The following is a 25079-nucleotide window of genomic DNA, read 5'->3' as shown; positions in this document are numbered from 1 at the left end:
AAGAGAGCCGTTTACTCCAAGTACAAAATAATGCAGAAAACGTGATTATGTTTCCCTTTACATGACTGTTCAGGACTTGTGGGTTACTGGCTTCTAAAGAAGAATTCAGGCCAGGTGCGGCAGCTCACACCTGTAATCCCAGCACTTTGGGAGGCTGAGGCTGGGAAATCACTTGAGCCCCGGAGTTCAAGACCAGCCTGGGCAATAGAGCAAGACCCCAACTCTACAATAAACTTTTAAAAATTCGCCAGGCATGGTAGCACGCACCTGTAGTTCCAGCTACAGGGGAGGCTGAAGCAGGAGGATCACTTGAGCCCAGGAGGTCAAGGCTGCAGTGAGCTATAATCACACAACTGCACTCCAGCCTTGGTGATAGAGCTAGACCCTGTCTCTAAAAAGAAAAAGGAAAAAAAAAGGAGAAAAAATTCAAATCTAGCAACTTGGCAGATCTGAACAAACACAACCAATTTATTTTTTGATTTTTGCAGGAACATTTGTCCACATGGGCCATGCTTCACCCCCCACCCCACCCCACCACCATACCTTAAGACTAATGGAATGAAAAAGTTTATAACCCCAGTGAAACAACCCCATTTCCACATTTGGGGAGAAAATAAACATAAGGGGAAAAAAAATCATGAAATGTTTTCCTTAGTTGAAACAGGCTTAAAGGGGCAATTAAATAGTTTCTTCTTTTGAAGAGCATGATTTACACTTCGAACCACCTTATTCTTTTTTTTTTTTTTAATTTTTTTTTTTGAGATGGAGTCTCGCTTTTGTCACCCAGGCTGGAGTGCAGTGGCGCCATCTCGGCTCACTGCAAACTCCGCCTCCTGGGTTCAAGCGATTCTCCTGTCTCAGCCTCCCAAGTAGCTGGGACTATAGACGCCCGCCACCACGCCCGGCTAATTTTTGTATTTTTAGTAGAGACAGGGTTTCACCATATTGATCAGGCTGGTCTTGAACTCCTGACCTCAAGTGATCCACCCACCTTGGCCTCCCAAAGTGCTAGAATTACAGGCGTGAGCCACCGCACCCAGCCTGAACCACCTTATTTTCCAATACCCAAATCTGTCACAAAGGCAGGTGAGCTCTGGGCTTCCCTGGCAGCTGTACAACCTTGGGAAAGTAAAGGGAATTGCAGGCTACTCACACCACAAAAAATTAAAGCTGAAGCATAAGAGGGCAAAGGAGAAGATCTAGAAAGGAGACAGAGAATGTAAAGGAAAAAATGAGAAACAACAGCTTACACCAAGCCAAAAGCAAAGGAATCCGGCAAAACAGCACGGCCATAGTTTAAGACTGAAGGTTTCCTAGTCCCCACCCACTCAAATATGCACCCACGACTGGCCCTGCAGGGAAAGGTCCCTCCAAAGAGCCAAGCAGAAACACACCCAAAGTACTGAGTGCTTTATAAATGATAATGTGGGTCACTCACTCCAGGCAGACCCCAAAGTACTGAGTGCTTTATAAATGATAATGCAGGTCACTCACTCCAGGGAGACCCCAAAGTACTGAGTGCTTTATAAATGATAATGCGGGTCACTCACTCCGGGCAGACATTACAGACTTACGGATGTCTCATCCAAAAACTCTTCATCTCAGGCTAGCAAGAAATCTACTCAATAACCTGGGAGTAATTTAGAGGTTGGTCATTTCTTAGTAATTTCTAATGGCTACTGAACTCTCTTCCCTCTGCTCCAGGTTATTTTAAGAGTCAACCTAAGGTTCAGAGCTTATAAAAACAAAAAGGAGGGGAAATGGAAGTTTTGGGTTACAAATATACGATATGCCCCCAGGCTGAAGTTCAGATTCCTTGACATGGCACTGGCAGCCTCTACCTTCTGGCCCCAAACCATTTTAAAAACGCCCTGCAAGTTTTCAGCCTCTGCTCACAGGGTGCATTCCACCTGGAATGTGGGGACCTGCCCAGTGCCACCTGTGGAAATCCTGCTAAAATCCACTCAAGGCTGGGCGCAGTGGCTCACGCCTATAATCCCAGCACTTTGGGAGGCCAAGGCAGGAGGACTTCTTGAGCCCAAGAGTTCAAGACCAGCCTTGGCAACATGGTAAAACCCCATCTCTACAAAAAATAAAACAAATAGCCGGACCTATGGTGGTACATGCCTGTAGTTCCAGCTACTCAGGAGACTGAGTTGGAAAGATCACTTGAGCCCAGAGAGGTTGAGGGTGCAGTGAACCGTGATGGTGCCACTGCACTCCTGGGGCAATAGAGCAAGACCCTGTCTCCAAAAAAAAAAACAAAAAGATCCACTCAAAAGCTACCTCCATAACCTTCCCAGAGTCCTACAGGCAGAATGGACAGCTCTCTTCCTTCACACCCCATCACATGATGCCTGTATTTCCAGAATAACCATTTAATCTATACTGCCTTGTATTACTGTATAATTTGTCTCCCAAACAGGTTAACAGTCCTCTGAGATCAGGGACTATAGAGGTGGAATAAGAAGACGGGCGCGGTGGCTCACGCCCATAATCCCAGCACTTTAGGAGGCCAAGCAGGAGGATCACTTGAGCCCAGAGTTTCAGACCAGCCTAGGCAACATAGTGAAACCCTGTCTCTACAAAAAATAAAAAATTACCCAGGTATGGTGGCATGCACCTGCAGTCCCAGCTACTCTGGAGGCTGAGGCAGGAGGATCGCTTGAGCCCAAAAGTTCAAGGCTGCAGTGAGCTATAATCCTACTACTGCACTCTAGCCTGGGTGACAGAGTGAGACTTTCTCTCAAAAAAAAAAAAAAAGAATAGCAGCTACCATTTAGTGTGGTCTTACTGTGTCCAAGCACTTCATACACATTATCTCATTTAATCCTCACAATGATATAAATAAATAATATTAGTTTCTCAATTTTTGAGGTGGAAAAAAAGAAAGGCTTAGAGAACAAGCAATTTGCTTTAAAAATGTTTTTGTAATTGTATTATTATTACTATTTTTTAGAGATAGGGTCTCACTCTGTTGCCAAGGTTGCAGTGCAGTGGCACAATCGTAGCTCACTGCAGCCTCAAACTCTTAGGACCAAGGGATCTTCCTGCCTCAGCCTCCTCAGTAGCCAGGACTACAGGCATGTGCCACTATGCCTGTATATATATGTATGTATGCATTTTGGGAGATTACAAATATATATATATTTTTGGGGGGATTTTTTTGGGATTATTATATATATTTTTTTGGGGGGGAGATATATTTTTTTTCTTTTTTTTTTTTTTTTTTGAGACAGGGTCCCACTGTCGCCCAGGCTGGAGTACAGTGGCGACACTGCAGCTCACTGCAGCCTCCACAGCACACTGCAAGTGATTCTCATGCCTCAGCCTCCCAAGTAGCTGGGACTACAGGCACATGCCACCACCCCCGCTAACTTTTATATTTTTAGTAGAGACGGGGTTTCACCATGTTGCCCAGGCTGGTCTCGAACTCCTGGCTTCAAGTGATCTGCCCACCTTAGCCTCCCAAAGTGCTGGAATTACAGGCATGAGCCACCACGCGCAGCCTCAATAAATGTTTTTGAATGACTGAACAATGACCTTTTTTTTTTTTTGAAACAGGGTCTTGCTCTGTTGCCCAGGCTGGAGTGCAGTGGCAAGAACATAGCTCAATGCAGCCTCGACCTCCTGGGCTCAAGCAATCCTCCCACTTGAGCCTCCCAAGTAGCTGGAACCACAGGCGTGCACCACAACACCCAGTTAATTTTTTTTTTTTTTTAGAGAAGGGATCTCACCATGTTGCCCAGGCTAGTCTTGAACTTCTGGCCTCAGGTGATCCTCTGGCCTTGGCCTCCCGATGTGCTAGGATTACAGGCGTGAGCCACCACACCCGACTTCAAGAAATGTTTTTGAATGACTGAACAAGTGAAAATTTTGGGGGAGAAGGGTCTTGCTCTGTCGCCCAGGCTAGAGTACAGTGGAGGGAACACAACTCAATGCAACCTCAACCTCTCCAGCTCAAGTGATCCTCCCACCTCAGCCTCCCAAGTAGCTGGGACCACAGGTATGCACCACCATACCCAGTTAATTTTTTTTTTTTTTTTTTTTTGTAGAAAAGGGACCTCACCATATTGCCCAGGCTAGTCTTGAACTCCTGGCTTCAGGTAATCCTGCCATGTTACTTTGTATTTTATTTATTTGTCTTTAAGTGCTATCTCCATTCTTAAACGACTCATGTTACTTTGCATTTTGTAACTTTTCATATGTGGATACAATCTATATATATACACATACACACACACATATATATATACACACATATATATATACACATATATATAGACACATATATATACACATATACACACACACACACACACACAATCTCTTTGAAGTCCAATCCATCAGCCAATCCAATCATACACTTATGATCATGAGGATGGATGATGATAACTAAAATTGACTGAGAGCTTACAATATGCCAAGAACAGCTCTAAGCTCTCTGACCCACATTAATTTCTTAGTCCTCAGAACCTTACGAGATAATTAATATTATCTCCAATTTACAAAAAGGGAGAGTGAAGCATGAAGAAATTGAGTAACCTACCCAGGTTACTGGTAAATGGAAGAACTGGGATTCAAACACATAGCTTAGCTAAAAAAATCAATACCCTTGACCACTATTTCAGTCCTCTTTGTATCTCCCAAAGCATCTAGAACAGTAAATATCAGTAGATGGACTGAAATGACATTCTCGGCCGGGTGCAGCGGATCATGCCTGTAATCCCAGCACTTTGGGAGGCCCAGGTGGGAGGATCGCTTGAGCTCAGGAGTTCAAGAGCTGCCTGAGCAACATGGCGAAACCCCATCTCTACCAAAAAAATACAAAAATTAGCCGGGCATGGTGGTGCATGCCTGTGGTCCCAGCTACTTGGGAGGCTGAGGCAGGAGGACTGCTTGAGCCCAGAAGGTCAAGGTGGCAGTGAGGTGAAATCACACCACTGTACTCCAGCCTGGGCGACAGAAAGAAACCTGGCTCAAAAAAAAAGAAAGAACATTCTCATTCCGATCTAGTACGCCCTCTATCCCCAAACACTGCTTAACTGTGTCAGAGATGAACATGCAGCACCAACTTCTTTACGAAGCCATTCCCTCAGTACACTTCCATGCTCCCAAGATTGTTCTGGCCATGCTCTGTGATGTGCTTTGGATCCATAAGCATTGGGTACCATACTAACACCAGTTATGAAAGAAAAAGCATTTTTCTATCCTGCGGAGAAGCATGCTTCAAGTTCCACAGATTCATTAAAAGCCATAAAGAATAATGTTTTTAGAAAGGAAATAAGGGCAGAAAAGCAGTTTAAGGTACCAGATAAACACAGTTGTTACAAGATATATTCTAAAACTGCTGAGAAATGTTAGTACGGCTCTGTAACACATCAGATATCATCCATTTCTATTTACTCATTTCTTTGGCAAATGCTGTTGCCACATCATTCCCAACAGAACCAGCTCTTTGATTAGCAGGGTCGCGGTCTGCGGCTTTCTTTCTAGGCCCTGTTACCTATACCTCATACAATGTAGTTAGCTTCACAGTGGGTCTGAGAACTTCAGTAAGAGACCGGAGAGGTGAACTTGACACTACTATTGCACTCTGAACGCATCCTCTTCCCTGACAGACTGCTCACTCTCACTTTCCACTTAGCTCCCATTTCAGGACAAGAGGAAAACCAGGAGAACAGGAAAGGAAAGGAAGAGAGTGGGGAGGCGTGACCATGACAGCTCTGCCCATGGCCTATTGCTGCCACAATCATTTGGTCAGAAAAGCATGAAAAGCATCACTTTTTTTTTTTTTTTTTGCGATGGAGTTTCACTCTTGCTGTCCAGGCTGGAGTGCAGTGGTGTGATCTTGGCTCACTGCAACCTCCGCCTTCTGGTTTCAAGCGATTCTCCTGCCTCAGCCTCCCGAGTAGTGGGATTACAGGCACCCGCCATCACGCCCAGCTAATTTTTGTATTTTTAGTAGAGACAGGTTTCACCACGTTGGCCAGGCTGGTCTCAAACTCCTGACCTCGTGATCCGCCTGCCTTGGCTTCCCAAAGTACTGGGCTTACAGGCGTGAGCCACCGCGCCTGGCTGGAAAGCAACACATTTAATGGAACATGTGAACCACTGGTACTCTATTCTCAGACTATGCAAACAGCTGTGTCACTGTTCTCTCTAACCAGTTCTGGTCCACTTACCAAAACTCACATCCACAAAGGTGAGGTTTCACTGTATTTGAAGTCTCCTTCCCATTTCCTGTGATTTTACATACTTGCAAACTGACTTTCTTCTCTTCCCTACATATGTTAAAAAGCTCCATTTTGAGTTGAGCAAAGAGAATTTAAATTAAAACAAGGAAAGGGTGAAAATGCAGTTATCGAATTCCCATGCCAAATCAGGGACTGCATTTACCAAGTCTAGGCCTATAGAGGGTAAAATGTCTCAAGCTTCAGGTACTTTACTATTAAGCAAGTCAAAACCTCAGAAATTCTGTTGAACACCTCACAGTAATCAATTTTAAAACTTTTATTGAGTGCCTACTATATGCCAGCAGGCTAGGGGCTTTAAATGTTATTCCAGTTGATCCTTATAGCAACCCTCTGGAGGTATATCATCTCTGTCTAAAGAAACTGAGGCTCGGAATTTCGATATGAGCTATTGTTCACATAAATGACAAAACAAGATTTGAAGCCAAAGTCAATGTCACTGTCAGTACATCGTGGCTGCCTCCATAAAGCTTCATAAAGCTGAAAATTAACTGGGACTAAGCACAGTCACCAGTAGTATAGCTTATTTTGTTTTTGTTTTTTAATATTTAATAGTTCCTTAAAATCTACAACAATACAGCTATAAACTTAAGTTACTCTGGAATAATCACCAGGGTGATATGGGACCTTTTTACACACATTTAGTACAAAGCCATCTGGGCATTAGGTTTTATGATTCTCAGGACAACAAAAAAACATACAAAAATAGAAATGCCACCTATAAAGCTGTATCTCACCCAGAGAAATACTCACCTTTGAGAAGTGCAACTGAGAGCTGGTCAGTGTTCAGGTTATTGACATATTTCCCCAAATAGGTATTGAGAACCCAGGCTACAAGGCCTTCCAACATGACTATATCCTCAGGAAAAGGTGTTTAGAAATCATGCATCATTCTTTATTTCTCTCTTTCATGGTCACAGAGAAATCTATGAAAGGAAAATAATGAAAATTGACATAAAAACGGGATGATTTTCTAAGCCAATTTCCTCCTCTACCTGCCGGAAGGTAGATGAATGCAAAGCACAGATGTGCAAAGCCACTCTCTTCCTTTCCTTTCCTTTTGTTTTTGCTTTTGTTTTCAGACAGTTTCGCTCTTGTCACCCAGGTTGGAGTGCAGTGGCACGACCTTGGCTCACTGCAATCTCTGCCTCCCGGGTTCAAGCGATTCTCCTGCCTCAGCCTCCTGAGCAGCTGGGATGACAACTGCCCACCACCACACCCAGCTGATTTTTTGTATTTTTAGTAGAGATGGGGTTTCACCATGTTGACCAGCCTGTCCCAAACTCCTGACCTCAGGTGATCTACCCGCCTCAGCCTCCCAAAGTGCTGGGATTACAGGCAAAAGCCACTGTGCCCGGCCGCAGATGTTTTAAAAGATGAGGCAAGAAGCTCTGTAAGATGTCCCCATCAGTAACTGGAGGGCCAAACCAAAACATCTACATTCTGGTGCTGCTTCAGGGTATAGTCACTCTTAAATTTACCAAAAATTACCTACAATTCAAAGCTGTCTATCTTTTCAGTGTAACTGTCCACTGCTTGCTTATGGTGATTTACCTTGGGATTAGACCGCCCTGATCAGAAGCTCTCATATGGGCATAATTTAGTAATGTCTGGAGGCATTTTTGATCATGACTTAGGGGCTGCTACTGGCATCTTGTGAATAAAGACCATGGAAGCTGCTAAACCTACAATGCACAAGACAGCTCCCACAGCAATGAATTATCTAACCCAAATGTCAACAGAGCCAACGTTAAGAAACCTTATCCTAGATTAAGACAGAAAATGCCCTAAGAGACTGTCTGAATGAAATTCATGAAAGAGGCCAGGGGTGGTGGCTCACGCCTGGAATCCCAGCACTATGGGTGGCCGAGGCAGGTGGATCACCTGAGGTCAGGAGCCCAAAACCAGCCTGGCCAACATGGTGAAACCCTGTCTCTACCAAAAATACAAAACTTAGCCAGGCATGGTGGCAGGCACCTGTAATCCCAGCTACTTGGGAGGCTGAGGCAGGAGAATCCCTTGAACCTGGGAGGCAGAGGTTGCAGCGAGCCAAGATCACACCACCGCACTCCAGCCTGGGTGACAGAGTGAGACTCCATCTCAAAAAAAAAAAAGAAAAAGAAACTCATGAAAGAAACCTGAATAAAGTCGGGGGTGGGGGAGAATTCACATTCTTTAATGATCCTCATTTAGGCCGCCCAAATTAAATGTGTCACATTTGTTCATGAAGACCACTTATAAAATAATATACATGGGAGAGAGATGGCAGTGCTTTATCACTGCTCTTAAATGTCCTGGAACTGCATTACTGGTACCTGGGCACCAGATGACGCTGATACAATGAACAATCTTAGTTGATTATTACAAACCCCAAACTCCAGAAATCCTCTGGCTCCAGCTACGGTATTTAGATTTTGTAGGTACTACTGCCTGTTATAATAACAGGTGTTTACCAGTATTACCAAAAAAAAAGATTAAGTTTAGTATTATGAAAAGTCAACATGAGGGAAATTGAGACACAAAAGTTTAACTGGGTTCTCAGATTGCTCAACTAGAAGATCCCAGTGGAAACTGTGAGCCTCAAATCTTGCTCTGATCCACCATGTCAGTCATCAGCCACCCTGCCAGGCACTACAGACTTGACATGGCACGCATCCCACTGGAACCAGCCTACTTTCAGGATCCTTTCCAAGCACGCTGCCCCACCTCTAGTGATTCATCTTAGTGCCAGAAGATACACCCATCCCAATTGAGAGGCTGCCATCCAACAACTACCTGAAGCACAAGGCCTCCAGAAGAATGAATTCAATCTCCTGGAAAAACTGGCATTTGTTTGTCAACAATATCTTGTACTTCCAGAGAAGATTAACTTTTATTGGTCAACAGTGACAGTAAAAAGAAAAAAACAGCATTTGGTAAAATATTTGCCCAATTTCTTTCCAAAGATTTTTTTTTCTGCAAATGGAATATAAAGATATTTTTTAAGGGTAGAGTTACATAAAATTAATTATTAGCTACATTTGTTTAAAGAAGATGTTATAAGAACAATTTTTTAAAAAAATAAATGCTCAACAGTCTGAATAGAAGAAACATTTCTCTATTGTAACTTTTTTTTTCCGGAGACAGTGTTGTTCCGTCGCCCAGACTGAAATGCAGTGACGGGATCTCGGCTCACTGTAACCGCCATCTCCTGGGTTCAAGCGATTCTCCTACCTCAGCCTCTTGAGTAGCTGGGATTACAGGCACCTGCCACCATCCCCGGCTAATTTTTGTATTTTTGGTAGAGACAGGGTTTCATTATGTTGGCCAGGCTGGTCTGAACTCCTGACCTTAAGATCTGCCCACTTTGGTCTCCCAAAGTGCTGGGATTACAGGCGTGAGCCACCGTGCCCGGCCACTATTGTAACTTTAAAGGAGTAAATCTGTGAAAACCAAATGTGAAACTGACTAATCTTACTATGGGGACTCCAAACAAACTCGAGCAAGAAGCCAAGGTCAGAGTACTCTTTATTTTTGTAGTTATTGCCACTAATTTCGGCCCTAAATGCCAACTCTCTCTGAGTGCCAACTACCAATTATCTCCAAATCAAGGGAAACAACTGTCAGTTTGTAAACAAGTTCAGGCCCTACCCTACTTGCCCTAAATGGAAAAGAATGCAAAGCACAGATTTTAAAAGCATGAGTGATTAGCATTGTAAGGCACCCTGGTCAGTAAAATTGAGGCCCAAACCAGAAAGCACCCATTATTTGCTCTGCTAAGCATCTAGACCGTGCTTGAGGCCACTTCAAGGATTCCCTTAAGGAATTCAGTGTCAGCAAGGGCCGCCAGACTGGCCAGAGTCCCAAAGTGTTTACACTCCGGTCCATCGGGACTTCTAGGCAGCTGCCTGGCACTAACCCCCACCTGGGCTCCGCTACCCAGTGGGGCGGGTGACAGTAGGGATCAGTGCTGAGCCCAGGGGCGGGCAGACAGCCGGGCATGACCTTGAGCCAGGCCCCTCCCCTGAGGAGCGGCCAGACCGGGAATAGGAAGGACTGGCAACCGGACCTGGGCGTCCCTCCCCGAGGCGGCCAGGGCTGAACGCTGCCGGTGCCAGGGAGCTCCAAAACTGGGGCGGGGACGGCTGTGCGACCGGTGGCCCCACAGGAACGGCACTACCCGGAAGGAGACGCTCCCACAACCCTCCCGCCCCCAGCTCTCGGAACCCTCAGCCCCCTCCAGGGGACAGAGACGCCACCACCCAGGTAAAACCTAGAGGGAACGGCGCCGGGATCCCACACCTAGGAGGAGTGGCTGGGCCAGGGCGTGACCCTGGAGGGCAAAAGGTAAAGAGAGGTTTTAGGCCTGATGTCTCCACCCGAGAGTGTGACCTCGGGTGGCTGATTAAGGGAGGTGGCTAAGGCATTCTAGAGAACTGACACCCCACTCTTGGGAGTAATGAGGGGGGCTCGCACACTGGAGTCTTGCATTGAGACCAAGGCTCAGGCGGACAGGCGCGGACTGACACCCCCCAATTCCAGGGCGCCAGGCTGCTGGGACCCCGGAAAGTGTGCCAGGGTCCAGCGGGGGCTCGGGCTCCCCGGGACACGGACGTCGGGGTTCCCAGAGGTTCAGCCAGCCCGAGCCTGTGCTTGGGGTGCTCGCGGGGACTCGGACGCAGGGGTCCCCGGAGGTGGCGGGCTTGGGGCCCTCAGGGGAGCAGACGCCCACGGTTACCCCGAGGGGCTCAGACCGAGGCCGGACGACGGGGCCCCCAGGCTCCCAGCATCGCTCTCCCCACGGTGGGCCCGGGCCCCCCAGGTCTAGGCGGAGCCCTAGCGGCGGCTCGCAGGTCCGCGCCACCCCTGCAGTTCCCGGCCCTGGCCCCGCCCGGCGCGGCGCCGCTCGGCCCCTACCTGTCGGTGTCCGGGCCGCCAGCCCTAGCCCGGCGCTGCGCGGCGCTTCCTCCCCGCGGCTCCTCAATGGCGCAGGCCCGCGGCGCTCAGGCCGGCCCCGACCCGACCAATCGAGCAGCCGACGCGCCGATGCCTGGCCAGCCGAGCGCCGAGTTATCGAGGAGGCGCCCCCTGGCGTCGGCGGCCGCTCCTGCAGGGCTGCGGGCCCCTCCAGGGTTCGCAGACACTGGGGCCTATTTTATAGGTGGGGAAACTGAGTCCCAGGGGAGGGCAGGGCCACAAATGACTCTGGTTCAGACAGCATGGGAACCCAGGATTCTTCCCACCTACAACTACCCTGCCTTCCATCCAAGCGAAAGGTGCAATTGGCCGTCTGTCTGGCCCACTCACCCACAGTCCATTCCCCACTTCGCAGCCACAGGGGCCTGTTAATTCAGACCCTGCCCTTCCCTGCTTAAAACGGCGTCCCCACCGTACTTCAGTTAAAACCCACCTCCTTACAGAGCTGCCACCAAGGTCCCACTGGATCAGGTCCCTTCCCATTTCAGCCACTTTTTCCCCGGCCGACTCTGCCTCAGCATCCTTCAGTTTCTGCCCCAGGAACTGTATATTTGCCGTTCTCTCTACCTAGGACCCTTCTCCCCAGACCAATAGAAATACAATGCCAGCCACATAGGCAATTCACATTTACTAGTTGGTACATTTTTTTAAAACGAAAAAGAAGAAAATGAACTTCATTTTAATATATTTAATCCAATATGTTCAAAATATGATCATCTCAACAATGTAGTCAAAAGAAAAAATTACGAATACAATATATTAACTTTTTTATAGTAAGTTTTTGAAATTCGGGTATATTTTACATTTACTGCACATCTCAGTACAAACTAGCCACAATTCCAGTGCTCAATAGCCTCTTGTGTCCAATCCAGAGCTACAGAATAGCTCTGGATATTCATATAGCTGACTCCCTCTGGCTTCAAATGTTCCACTCAGAGAGGACTTGTGCCTATCTATGGTTCCATTATGAGCTGGGCACGGTGGCTCATGCCTGTAATCCCAGCACTTCAAGAGGCTGAGGCGGGCAGATCACTGAAGTCAGGAGTTTGAGACCAGCCTGGCCAACATAGTGAAACCCCATCTCTACTAAAACTACAAAAATTAGCCAGGCGTGGTAGTGCACACCTGTAGTCCCAGCTACTGGGGAAGCTGAGGCAGGAGAATCACTTGAACCCAGGGGGCGGAGGTTGCAGTGAGCCGAGATTGGCCCTCTGCACTCCAGACAGAATGAGACTCCCTCTCAAAAATAAAAATAAAGTTCCATTATCCATTACCCTGTTGTATTTTTTTCATGGAACCTAATACTCCCTGAGATTATCTTATTTGTTTATACATAGGTTGTTCTTTCCCCAGTACCTTGAAAACAGAGATTTTGTCCCTTTCACAGTGTTTCTTCAACACCTAGACATTGCCTAGCACAGAAAAGACTCAATAAGTGTGTATGAATGAACAACTGAATACTTCCTCCTTGCATTATCACAAGAAGTGCAAGAGGGAGACCTCAGGCTCATATAAAGTCAGAAGATGCAGGAAGCAGAACAGCAAGGTTACAATCATGTATTTACCATAATTACCAACTCTCATGATGCTAAGCTAATGAGGGTGCATGTGGGCTGACTCACTCCTGAGCAAGACCGGGGTTCCTGTATGGTGGGATCAACCTCTCAGGATCTGGATGCTGGGTCTCCTCTGAGGCTGAGGTTTGGGAGTAAAACCTGGAACTCCACAGACAGAAGGAGGAAGGAAGGCAGTCCTTCAGAGGTGAAGGACCTCGAAGTCCAGATCACCTAGCACAGACACCTGGCTGTACCTGGGAAGCTTGTTAGAAATGCACATGGCCCAGGCCAGGCGCAGTGGCTCATGCCTGTAATCTCAGCACTTTGGGAGGCAGATGTGGGGGATCACCTGAGGTCAGGAGTTCAAGAGCAGCCTGACCAACTTGGCAAAACCCCATCTCTACTAAAAATACAAAAATTAGCCGGGCATGGTCTCAGGTGCCTGTAATCCCAGCTACTCAGGAGGCTAAGGCAGGAGAATTGCTTGAACCCAGGAGGCAGAGGTTGCAGTGAGCCAAGATCTCACCATTGCACTCCAGCCTGGGCAACAGAGCAAGACTCCATCTCAAAAAAAATCCAAAAAAAAAGAAAACTGCACATGGCCCGGCACCATGGCTCACACCTGTAATCCTAACACTTTGGGAGGCCGAAGCAGTGGGGGGATTTTTTGAGGCCAGGAATTCAAGACCAGCCTGTGCAACATAAGGAGACCCCAATCTCTACAAAAAATTAAAAATGAAAAAATTAGCTGGGCATGGTGGCGCATGTCTGTACTCCCAACTACTGGGAGCAGAAGGCAGGAGGATTGCTTGAGCCCATGAGTTTAAGGTTACAGTGAGCAATGATCATGCCTGTGCACGCCAGCCTGGGCAACAGAGACCCTGTCTCAAAAAACACAAGTTTCTGGGCACCATTCATTCAACCAGTATTACTGAAAGTCTTCGTGCCCTCAGTTTCCTATAAATGTTTAAATATACATTTACCATACAGCAATCCCACTGCTAGATATTAGCCAAGAGAAATTAAAACATATGCCCACACCAAGACTTATACATGAATGCTCATAGCAGCTTTATTCATAAAAGCCAGAAACAAAAAAAAAATCAAAATGTCCATCAACAGGAGAGTAGATAAACAATTGCAATATACTCATGCAATGGAGCACTACTCACCGACAAAAAGGTGAGTAGTTCTGACGCAGGCACGATCTGGAGGAACCTCAAAAGTATTAGCTATGTGGAAAAAGCCCACAAAGACCACATACCATAATGATTTCATTTCTATGAAATTCCAGAAAAGACAAAACTGTCAGAGGGACTACAGGCTACAGGTGCACTACCATACCCAGCTGATTTTTGGCTGTTTTTTTGTTTGTTTGAGACAATCTTACTCTGTTGCCCAGGCTGGAGTGCAGTGGCACGATCTCGGCTCACTGCAGCCTCTGTCTCCCAGGTTCAAGCAATTCTCATGCCTCAGCCTCCCAAGTAGCTGGGATTCCTGATGTGCACCACCACGCCCGGCTAATTTTTGTATTTTTAGTAGAGACGGGGTTTTGCCATGTTGTCCAGGCTGGTCTTGAGCCCCTGAGCTCAAGCATTCCTCCCACCTTGGCCTCCCGAAGTGCTGGGATTACAGGCAGGAGACACTGCTCACAGCTTTTTTAAAAAATTTAATTGACAAATAATTGTATATATTTATGGGCTACAGTGCACTGTTTTGATATCTATTTACAATGTGGAATGATTAATTCACACTAATGAACAAATCCATCAGCTAACATATTTTTTTGGATGAAAACACTTTTTTTTTTTTTTTTTGAGACAGAGTCTTGCTCTGTCTCCCAGGCCGGACTGCAGTGGCACTATCTTGGCTCGCTGCAAGCTCCGCCTCCCAGGTTCACGCCATTCTCCTGCCTCAGCCTCCCGAGTAGCTGGGACTACAGGCACCCGCTACCACTCCCGGCTAATTTTTTTTGTATTTTTAGTAGAGACGAGGTTTCACCGTGTTAGCCAGGATGGTCTCAATCTCCTGACCTCGTGATCCGCCCGCCTCGGCCTCCCAAAGTGCTGGGATTACAGGTGTGAGCCACCACGCCCGGCCGAATGAAAACATTTAAAACCTACTCTTTTAGCAATTCTGAAATATGCAATGTATTATTTTTTATAGTCACCATTCTGAGCAGTAGATCACTATAGCTTCTTTCTCTTAACTGAAACTTTATAATCTTTGTTTTGTTTCTTTTTTTTTTTTTTTTTTAAAAGGAGTCTCTCACTGTCACCCAGTTGCCCAGGCTGGAGTGCAGCAGCGCAATCTCAGCTCACTGCAACCTCTGCCTCCCAGGTTCAAGCGATTATCCTGCCTCAGCCTCCCAAGTAGTTGAGATTACAGATATGTACCACCAAGCCTGGCTAATTTTTGTATTTTTAGTAGAGACGGTGTTTCATCATGTTGGCCAGGCTGGTCTCAAACTCCTAGCCTCATGTAATCCACCCACCTCGGCCTCCCAAAGTGCTGGGATGACAGGCGTGAGCCACCGTACCTGGCCCAAACTTTATACTCTTTGGTCAACATTCCCAAGTTCCCAACCCAAGAGTTCCTGGGACCCCCAGTATCTCCAGAGAGATAAGAGTGTCTTTTCATAGGTTCCTGAGATGACTGGTGGCTGAAAGCCCCTAGATAGCTTCAGAATGGGGCTGGTTGCCAGAGGGAGCAACCATGTTATTAGAGAGAGGGTGGGCCTATCTCACACAAAAACACACACACTCTTCGACCGCCTCCGACCTGCGGGGAGGATTGGAGATTGAGTTCTATCACCAATGGCCAAAGATTCAGTCAATCATGCCCACGTAAAAACCCTAAAGGTGGTCGGGTGGGCGCGGTGGCTCACGCCTGTAATCCCAGCACTTTGGGAGGCCGAGGTGGGTGGATCACAAGGTCAGGAGATCAAGACCATCCTGGCCAACATGGTGAAACCCTGTCTCTACTAAAAATACAAAAAAAATTAGCCGAGCATGGTGGCGGGCGCCTGTAGTCCCAGCTACTTGGGAGGCTGAGGCAGGAGAATGGTGTGAACCTGGGAGGCGGAGCTTGCAGTGAGCCGAGATCAGGCCACTGTACTCCGGCCTGGGCAACAGAGAGACTCCATCTCAGAAAAAAAAAGAAAAAATCCCTAAAGGTTCAGAGTGTTTCCAAGCCCCACCCCGTCTCTAATACCTTGGCCTATGCATTTTTCCACTAGTTGCATCCTTTATAATAAACTGTAGATGAAAGTAAAGTGGCCGGAGTGGTGGCTCATGCCTGTAATCCCAGCACTTTGGGAGGCCAAAGTGAGTGGATCTCGAAGTCAGGAGTTCGAGACCAGCCTGACCAACATGGTGAAACCCCATCTCTACTAAAAATACAAAAATTAGCCAGGCATGGTGGCAGGTACCTGTAATCCCAGCTACTCAGGATGTTGAGGCAGGAGAATTGCTTGAACCCAGGACGCAGAGGTTGCAGTGAGCTGAGGTCACGCCATTGCACTCCAGCCTGCAACAGAGCAAGACTCCGCCTAAAAAAGAAAAAAGAAAAAGAAAGAAAGTAAAGTGTTTCCCTAAGTTCTGTGTGCCATTATTGAAAATAATCAAACCTAAGGGAGGGGTCATGGGAAACCCCAATTTATAGCTGATCAGTCAGAAGTACAGAAGGCCTGGACTAGTGATTGGCATCTGAAGTGGGGCAGTCTTGTGGGGCTGAGCCCTTTACTTGTGGGATCTTCTGCTAATTCCAGGTAGGTAGTGTCAGAATTGAATTGAATCTCAGGACACACAATTGGTGTTCAGAGAATTAGAGAATTGCTTGGGGTGTGGAAAACCCACAATTTGGAGTCAGAAGTGTTGTAAGAAAAGCAGTTTAGGCTGCACACAGTGGCTCATGCCTGTAATCCTAGCACTTTGGGAGGCCAAGGCGGGAGGATCTCTTGAGCCCAGGAGTTCAAGACCAGCCTGGGCAACAAAATAAGACCCTGATATGGTTTGGCTGTGTCCTCACCCAAAACTCATCTTGAAATGTAGCTCCCATAATCCCCACGTGTTGTGGGAGGGACCTGATGGGAGATAATTGAATCATGGGGGCGGGTTTTTCCCATGCTCTTTTGCTGATAGTGAATAAATCTCATGAGATCTGATGGTTTTATAAAGGGGAGTTTCCCTGCACATGTTCTCTTGCCTGCCACCATGTAAGATGTACCTTTGCTCTTCTTTTGCCTTCTGCCATGATTGTGAGGCCTCCCCAGCCATGTGGAACTGTGAGTCCATTCAACCTCTTTTTCTTTTTCTTTTTCTTTTTCTTTTTTTTGAGATGGAGTCTCGCTGTGTTGCCAGGCTGGAGTTCAGTGGCACAATCTCGGCTCACTGAAACCTCCAACTCCCTGGTTCAAGCGATTCTCCTGCTTCAGCCTCCCAGGTAGCTGGAACTACAGGCATGTGCCACGCCCAGCTAATTTTTGTATTTTTAGTAGAGATGGGGTTTCACCATGTTGGCTAGGAGGGTCTTGATCTCCTGACCTTGTGATCCACCTGCCTTATCCTCCCAAAGTGCTGGGATTACAGACATGAGCGACTGTGCCCAGCCTAAACCTCTTTTTCTTTATAAGTTACCCAGTCTTGGGTATTTCTTTATAGCAGTATGAAAATGGACTAATACAGTAAATTGGCACCAGTAGAGTGGGGTACTGCTATCAAGATACCAGAAAATGTGGAAGAGACTTTGGAACTGGGTAACAGGCAGAGCTTGGAACAGTTTGGAGGCTCAGAAGAAGACAGGAAGATGTGGGAGAGTTCAGAGCTTCCTAGAGACTTGTTGAATGGTTTTGACCAAAATGCTTATAGTGATATGGACAATGAAGTCCAGGCTGAGGTGGTCTCAGATGGAGACAAAGAATTTATTGGAAATTGAAGCAAAGGTGATTCTTGCTATGCTGTAGCAAAGACACTCACAGCATTTCACCCCTGGCCTAGAAATCTGTGGAACTTTGAACATGAGAGAGATGATTTAGGGTATCTGAGGGAAGAAATGTCTAAGTAGCAAAGCATTCAAGAGATGACTTGAGCACCCTTAAAAGCATTCAGTTGGCCGGATGCAGTGGCTCACGCCTGTAATCCCAGCACTTTGGGAGGCTGAGGTGGGTGGATCACAAAGGTCAGGAGATCAAGACCATCCTGGCTAACACGGTGAAACCCCATCTCTACTAAAAATACAAAAAAAAATTAGCCAGGCGTGGTGGCAGGTGCCTATAGTCCCAGCTACTTGGGAGGCTGAGGCAGGAGAATGGCATGAACCCAGGAGGCGGAGCTTGCAGTGAGCCAAGATCACGCCACTGCACTCCAGCCTGGGTGACAGACCAAGACTCTGTCTCAAAAAAAAAAAAAAAAAAAAAAAAGCATAAAAGTTTGGAAAATTTGCAGACTGACAATGTGATAGAAAAAAAAACATTTTATGGGGAGAAATTAAACCCAGCTGCAGAAATTTGCAGAAGTAATAAGGAGCCAAGCATTAATCACCATGACAATGGGGAAAATGTCTAGAGGGCATGTCAGAGGTCTTCATGGCAGTCCCTCCCATCACAGACCTGGAGGCCTAGGAGGAAAAAATGGTTTTGTGGGCCAGGCCCAGGGCCTTGCTGCTTTGTGCAGTCTTGGGACTTGGTCCCTGTGTCCCAGCCATGGCTAAAAGGGGCCAACATACACCTCAGGCCATTGCTTCAGAGGGTGCAAGCCCTAAGCCTTGGCAGCTTACACATAGTGTTAGGTCTGCAGGTACACAGAATTCAGGAATTGAGGTTTGGGAACCTCTCTGCCTAGATTTCAGAGGATATATGGAAACACTAGGTAGAGGTGTGCTGCAAGGTGGAGCCCTCACAGAGAATTTCTGCTAGGGCAGTACAGAAAGGAAATGTAGGATGGGAGCCCCCACACAGAGTCCCCACTGGGGCACTGGCTAGTGGAGCTGTGAGAAGAGGGCCACCATCCTCCAGACCCTAGAATGGTAAGACAGCTTGCACTGTGCACCTAGAAAAGCTGCAGACACTCAATGCCAGCCAATGAAAGTGGCCAGGACGGGGACTGTACCCTGCAAAGACACAGGATGGAAAGCTGCCGAAGACCATGGGAACCCACCTCTTGACCTGGATGTGAGACATGGAATCAAAGGAGATCATTTTGGAGCTTTAAGATTTGCCCCACTGGATTTCAGACTTGCATGGGGCCTACTGCCCATTTGTTTTGGCCAATTTCTCCCATTTGGAACAAGTGTATTTACCCAATGCCCCATTGTATCTAAGAAGTAACTAACTTGCTTTTGATTTTACAAACTCATAGGCGGAAGTGACTTGCCTTAGTCTCAGATGAGACTTTGGACTGTAGACTTTTGAGTTAATGCCAAAAGGAGTTAAGACTTTGGAGGACTGTTGAAAAGGCATGATTGGTTTTGAAATGTGAGGACATGAGATTTTGGAGGGGCCAAGGACAAAATGATATGGTTTGGCTGTGGCCCCACCCAAATCTCATCTTGAATTATAGCTCCCATAATCCCCACATGTTGTGGAAGGGACCTAGTGGGAGGTAATTAAATCATGGAGGTGGGTTTTTTCCCATACTGTTCTCATGATAGTGAATAAGTCTCATGAGATCTGGTGGTTTTATAAAGCGCAGTTCCCCTGCATACACTCTCTAGCCTGCTACCATGTAAGATATGCCTTTGCTCCTCCTTCGCCTTTTGCCAAGAATGTGAGGCCTGCCTGGCCATGTGGAACTGTGAGTCCATTAAACCTCTTTTTCCTTATAAATTACCCAGTCTCGGGTATTTCTTCATAGCAGTATGAAAATGGACTAATACAGACCCTCTTTTTTTTTTTTTTTTAAAAAAAAAAGCACCTTGCCTTTTTTTAGTTGTAGACATACCAGAGGAAGGGCTGCAGGAGATGGGGGTCATTCCTTAATTACCACCCACTTAGATGCATGTTGGCCCAGAAGGGGTAAGTTTTCTGGGACAGGCAGATTTGCAGAGCCCAGCTCCACATTCTCCCCACATCAGGTTCCTCCCCACCTGTCCTCCTATATCAGTTTATGGAATCATCTGGACCACAGGGGATGCAGACAGGTAGCCAAAACTCCTGCAGAAATGTTTGTTTCTGTTGGCACACACAATGCTTTAAGGTCATTTGAATTACTGAAAACATAGAAAAATCTGGAGATTACACATGAAAATCTGTATTTAGGACATCTCTAGAAAAATTAAAGATTTGGCCACTCTGGAAACTGCTGAGGGCCCCATGTGTAATGGCTGCAAACAGCTTCCCTTGTTGTGTAGACAGCCTGATTTTTGCTCTAAAGGATATGGAGACAGCCCTTTCCAATGTCTTTGACCTTGGCATCGTCCCCAGCGTAGGCTTCAGACAGGCATGCAAGGTGCCTTTGGAAAGCCCCAGGGCACCGTGGCCAGGGTTCACATTGGCCAAGTCATCATGTTCATCCACACCAAGCTGCAGAACAAGGAGCATGTGATTGGGGCCCTACGTAGGGCCACGTTCAAGTTCCCTGGCCACCAGACGATCCACATCTCAAAGAAGTGGGGCTTTACCAAGTTCAATGTGGATGAATTTGAAGATGTGGTGGCTGAGAAACAGCTCATCCCAGATGGCTGTGGGGTCAAATCCATCCCCAGTCATGGCCCCCTGGAGAAGTGTCAAGCCTTGTACTCATGAGGGCTTTCACTGTGCTGCCCCCAATAAATTATGCCCACCAATAAATATCCTACTTCCTGTCCACCCCAAAAAACAAAACAAAACAAAAACTGAATGCTTCTTTTCCCAGATTCATCCAATCATTCACTGTCAACTGAGCACCTACTACGTGCCTGGCACTGTTCTTTTGCAGTGAGAGGGCTGGACCGGTTCTCACTCCGTTGCCCAGACTGGAGTGCAGTGGCACAATCATGGCTCACTGCAGCCTCGATCTTCTGAGCTCAAGTGATCCTCCCACCTCAGCCTCCCAAGTAGCTAAGACCGCAGGTGTGCACACTCAACTAATTTTTTTTTTTTTTTTTTTTTGAGACTCACTCTGTCACCCAGGCTGGAGTGCAATGGCACAATCTTGGCTCACTGCAACCTCTGCCTCCAGGTTCAAGTGATTCTCCTGCCTCAGCCTACCAAGTAGCTGGGACTACAGGCATGCACCACCATGCCTGGCTAATTTTTGTATTTTTAGTAGAGACGGGGTTTTGCCATGTTGGCCAGGCTGGTTGTGAACTCCTGGCTTCAAGTGATCCGCCCACCTCAGACTCCCAAAATGCTGGTATTATAGGTGTGAGCCACCGCGCCCGGCCCTGGCTAATTTTTTGATTTTTTGTAGACATGGGTGGGGGGGCTCTCACTATGTTCTGTAGGCTGGTCTCGAACTCCTGGGCTCCAACAATCCACCCGTCTCAGCCTCCCAAAGTGCTGGAATTATAGGAGTGAGCCACTGGCCACCGAGCCTGGCTGCCTGGGACTGTTCTAATCCTATGACTGAGTAAAATAAAGCTCTGCCATCTTAGAGTTTCTATTCTAGCAGGAGGTGTAGACAATAAGAAATAAATATAACAGATATGTAAATTATATAGTAGTTGAGAAGGTGATAAGTACCATAAGAGCCCTGTGGGGGGTAGGGAGATTGCAGAGGTGAGGGAGTCGCAATTTTAATTATGAATTAATTTAATTAGATCTTGAAGGCTTTTAACTTTGTAAGGCAGTGCTGTCCAGTAGAAATAGAATGCAAGCCATATGCATAAATTTAAAATTTTCTAGTAGCCAAATCACAGAGTGAAAAGAAACAGGTAAAATGAAGTTAATATTGTATTTAACCTAGTATATCCAAAATAAGACCATTTCAACATGTAAATCAATGTAAAATTACTAACAAGATATTGTATATAGTTTTTCATAGTAAGTCTTCTATATTTGGTATTTTGTATTGAGATGTATGTTACACATCTCAGCCTGAACTAGTCATGTTTCAAGTACTCAGAAGCACCTGTTCCTGGTAGCTACTCTATTTGGAAGCATAGGTCCAGAATCTATTGTGAAACTGCAAGCAGCCCAGGGAGAGATGGTACCATCACCCCGTGGGGAAAAAAAGAGAAAAGGTGGCTGGGCGCGGTGGCTCACGCTTGTAATCCCAGCACTTTGGGAGACTGAGGTGGATGGATCACGAGATCAGGAGATGGAGACCATCCTGGCCAACATGTTGAAACCCCGTCTCTACTAAAAATACAAAAAATTAGCCAGGCATGGTGGCTGGTGCCTGTAGTCCCAGCTACTCAGGAGGCTGAGGCAGGAGAATCACTTGAACCCGGGAGGTGGAGGTTGCAGTGAGCTGAGACTGCACTACTGCACTCCAGCATGGGTGACAGAGTGAGACTCCGTCTCAAAAAAAAAAAAAAAAAAGAGAGAGAGAGAGAACAGGCAAAGACTAGACCACAGCTCAGAGGCCAGCCCCCTCATCTTACAGATGGCGATTCTGAGCTCCAGAGAGGGACAGAGGCTGCTCAAAGTTCACATGGCAAAATAGTGGTGGAACCAAGGCATGGTCACTTAGGATTCCCAGCCTTTAGATTTACCCAAAGCAGCTGCTCAGCCCAACCTCCCAGCTTTCAGGGTGCTGCTAGTTAGTTTCCCCAGAAAGACATCTACTCCTTTAAATCCAGGCTTCCTTGACTTTCTTGTGAAATTCTAAGGAGTTGCTTATCAGGAACTTCCTACAGTAAACAGCCTGTCCAACACAATCCTAAGATAAGTGTCAAACCCAGCCCAGCCAGCCCTATGTCCTCCTCTGCAAAGCAGGGATAATGAGTACCTTGCCTATCTCACAGGGCAGTTACCGAGTTGAAATGGTGCAACCTCGCTTTCCCAACTGTGGTATTTTGGGGTTTTGGGGGGACAGGGTCTCACTCTATCACCCAGGCTGGAGTGCAGTGGCACCATCACAGCTCAAGCAATCTAGCTAATTTTTTGGTAGAGACGAGGTCCCCCTACATTGCCCAGGGTGGTATTAAGCTCCTGGCCTCAAGCCATCCTCCCACTTTGGGCCTCCCAAAGTGCTGGGATTACAGGTGTGAGCCACCATACCCAGTCTGCTTTCTCAGCATTAGACCAGACAATGCTATGGAACTTCCCACACTCCCCAGCTCGGGCCCCTCCCGTCACACTGAAGATAAAACCTAACGGCCCCGGCATGGTGGCTCCCACCTGTAATCCCAGCACTTTAGGAGGCTGAGGCAGGCGGATCACCTGAAGTCAGGAGTTCAAGACTAGCCTGGCCAACATGGCAAAACCCTGTCTCTACTAAAAATACAAAAATTAGCCGGGTATGATGGCAGACACCTGTAATCCCAGCTGCTTGGGAGCCTGAGGCAGGAGAATCACTTGAACCCAGGTTGCAGTGAGCCAAGATCACACCACTGCACTCCAGCCTAGGCAACAGAGCAAGACTCTGTCTAAAAAAAAAAAAGCCAACGTCCTTTCCATGGCTTCACGCCACTCTCCCAACCCCATATCCCATCCCACCCCCCATAGTCCCATGGCTGTCCTGCCCTCCCCTCACCAAGGTGTCTGCTTAAACTCCACGACCTCAGAGAAGCCTTCCTCAACCCACCTCGCAAACTGGCAGCAACCCTATCTGTCCCCTTACTTTGCTTTATTTTTCTTAGCGCTTACCACTACAGGCATAGCCTACATGTCTGTCTTTACGTAGTCCCTGCTAGCGTGTCAGCTCCAGGTGGACAGGGACCTTGCCTGTGCTGTTATCTGCAGCATTCTCAGCACCTATACATAAAAAAAAAAGCAATTAACATGTATGGAGCCCTGACAATGTGCCAGGCACAGTTCTAAGCATTTCAGACAGTAACTCATGTAATCCCACAATCTGAGGGAGGTACTATTTTAATCCCATTTTACAGATAAGGCAAGTAAGGCACAGAGACATCAGAGACATTCATTCACTTGACTGAGGTCACAGCAACAGGAAGTGTCGCATCCAGGATTCACACCTGGGCAGGTAGGCTTCAAGGACCTACAAATTTTTTTTTTTTTTTTTTTAAGACAGGGTCTCACTCTGCCACCCAGGCTGGAGTACAGTGACTCAATCACGGTTCACTGCAGCCTCGACTTCCTGGGCTCAAGCAATTCTCCCACCTCAGTCTCCCACAGTGCTGGGATTACAGGCTTGAGCCACCACGCCAGGATGGACCCACAATTTTGGGTTCTGTGCTTGTTCATCTATAATGATAATTAATGAATGAGAACAAATAAAGAGAACTCAAAAAGACATTCCTTCTCTACCCAGGCTGGTCCTAGCTCAGCCAAACCACATGTTCTGTCCTGATTAAAGTAAAGAAATGGGCAAGAGGAGCTGCAAGCCTGGCCCATGCTGACTGGTTACCATATCAGGCAGGTGGCTGCCCTTGGTTGCTCCAAATGGACCCCCTCAAACAGAATCATCTGGTGCCTCCTCTGTCTCCAGATAGGCGGTGAGCTCTGGGAAACAGCAGTGCTGGATCTGGTCCCTCGGGCTCAGCACCAGCCAATGTCCAATGCCTATGAGAGGAAGGAGCCAAAGCTGCCCCCCTCTCCCAGCACCGAGTCAATTGCCTGCTCTCGAAGTGGGTTTATTCCAGTTTCCATGATCCACACGCCGGCTCAGCTCATGTTTCATACATTAACATCCCAACCAGATTGGTGCTGTTACTATCCGCATTGTATATATAGATGGGGACTCAAGCTCAATGCAGCCCCAGCCTCTGCTAAGGGGATGTTCAGTAAACGTGAACATCCCCAGCAATGGCGCCATGAGTGAATACCAGAGCTGCTGGGGCTGCAATGGCCTCTGTGCAGGAAACACAGGGCACAGGCAAGTTGAAGGAAGACACATTTGCCAAGGAGAGGCAAGCATTAGAAGAACCCACAAGGAGAGGCACTAGCGGGAAGCTATGGGGCCACAATGGTGGTGTCAGGGAGAATCTACCAGAAGGCGAAGGGGAGGAGGGAATACACACCTGGCCTCACTTTCCTCCCATCCTCCAGTCTCCTGATGAGATGGGCTCGTTCCCTTGGCCCCCTTCATAGGCAGGAACTGGAGTAGCTCATTTCACTCAGCCCGCCGCTGGCCACTCCTCATGGGAGGAAGCATGTAAGCAAGTGAGTGCGAGGACCGGAGGGAATGAATGCCGGAACTGGCCAGTCGCTCCTTTCTGGTAGGAGCAGGCTCTGTGCAGGCCCCACAGCAGCATCCAAGTCCCTGCC

The 25079-nt window shown here is 47.2% G+C and overlaps 1 protein-coding gene across 8 annotated transcripts in view; it reads right to left on the bottom strand.

Annotated features, from left to right (window-relative positions):
* Positions 1–11249, bottom strand: part of VPS13D (vacuolar protein sorting 13 homolog D) — a 284007-nt gene extending 272758 nt beyond the window's left edge. For 7 of the 8 annotated variants that reach the window (XM_032758968.2, XM_032758969.2, XM_032758970.2 and 4 more), the window contains exons 1-2: positions 11151–11249; positions 7008–7180 (exon numbers count right to left, since the gene is read on the bottom strand). In XM_032758968.2, the coding sequence (XP_032614859.1) occupies positions 7008–7104 (97 nt within the window). In that variant the 5' untranslated portion in view covers positions 7105–7180; positions 11151–11249. The remainder of the gene's footprint in view (positions 1–7007; positions 7181–11150) is intronic. The other variant, XM_032758973.2, reaches the window with a different exon arrangement.
* Between the last annotated feature and the right edge of the window lie 13830 nt (positions 11250–25079).

This window comes from Hylobates moloch, unplaced genomic scaffold (genome assembly GCF_009828535.3).
Source record: "Hylobates moloch isolate HMO894 unplaced genomic scaffold, HMol_V3 SCAFFOLD_9, whole genome shotgun sequence".
Taxonomy (NCBI): Eukaryota; Metazoa; Chordata; class Mammalia; order Primates; family Hylobatidae; genus Hylobates; species Hylobates moloch.
The sequence above is the reverse complement of the archived record's forward strand: the minus strand, read 5'-3'. Positions and strand labels throughout refer to the sequence as shown.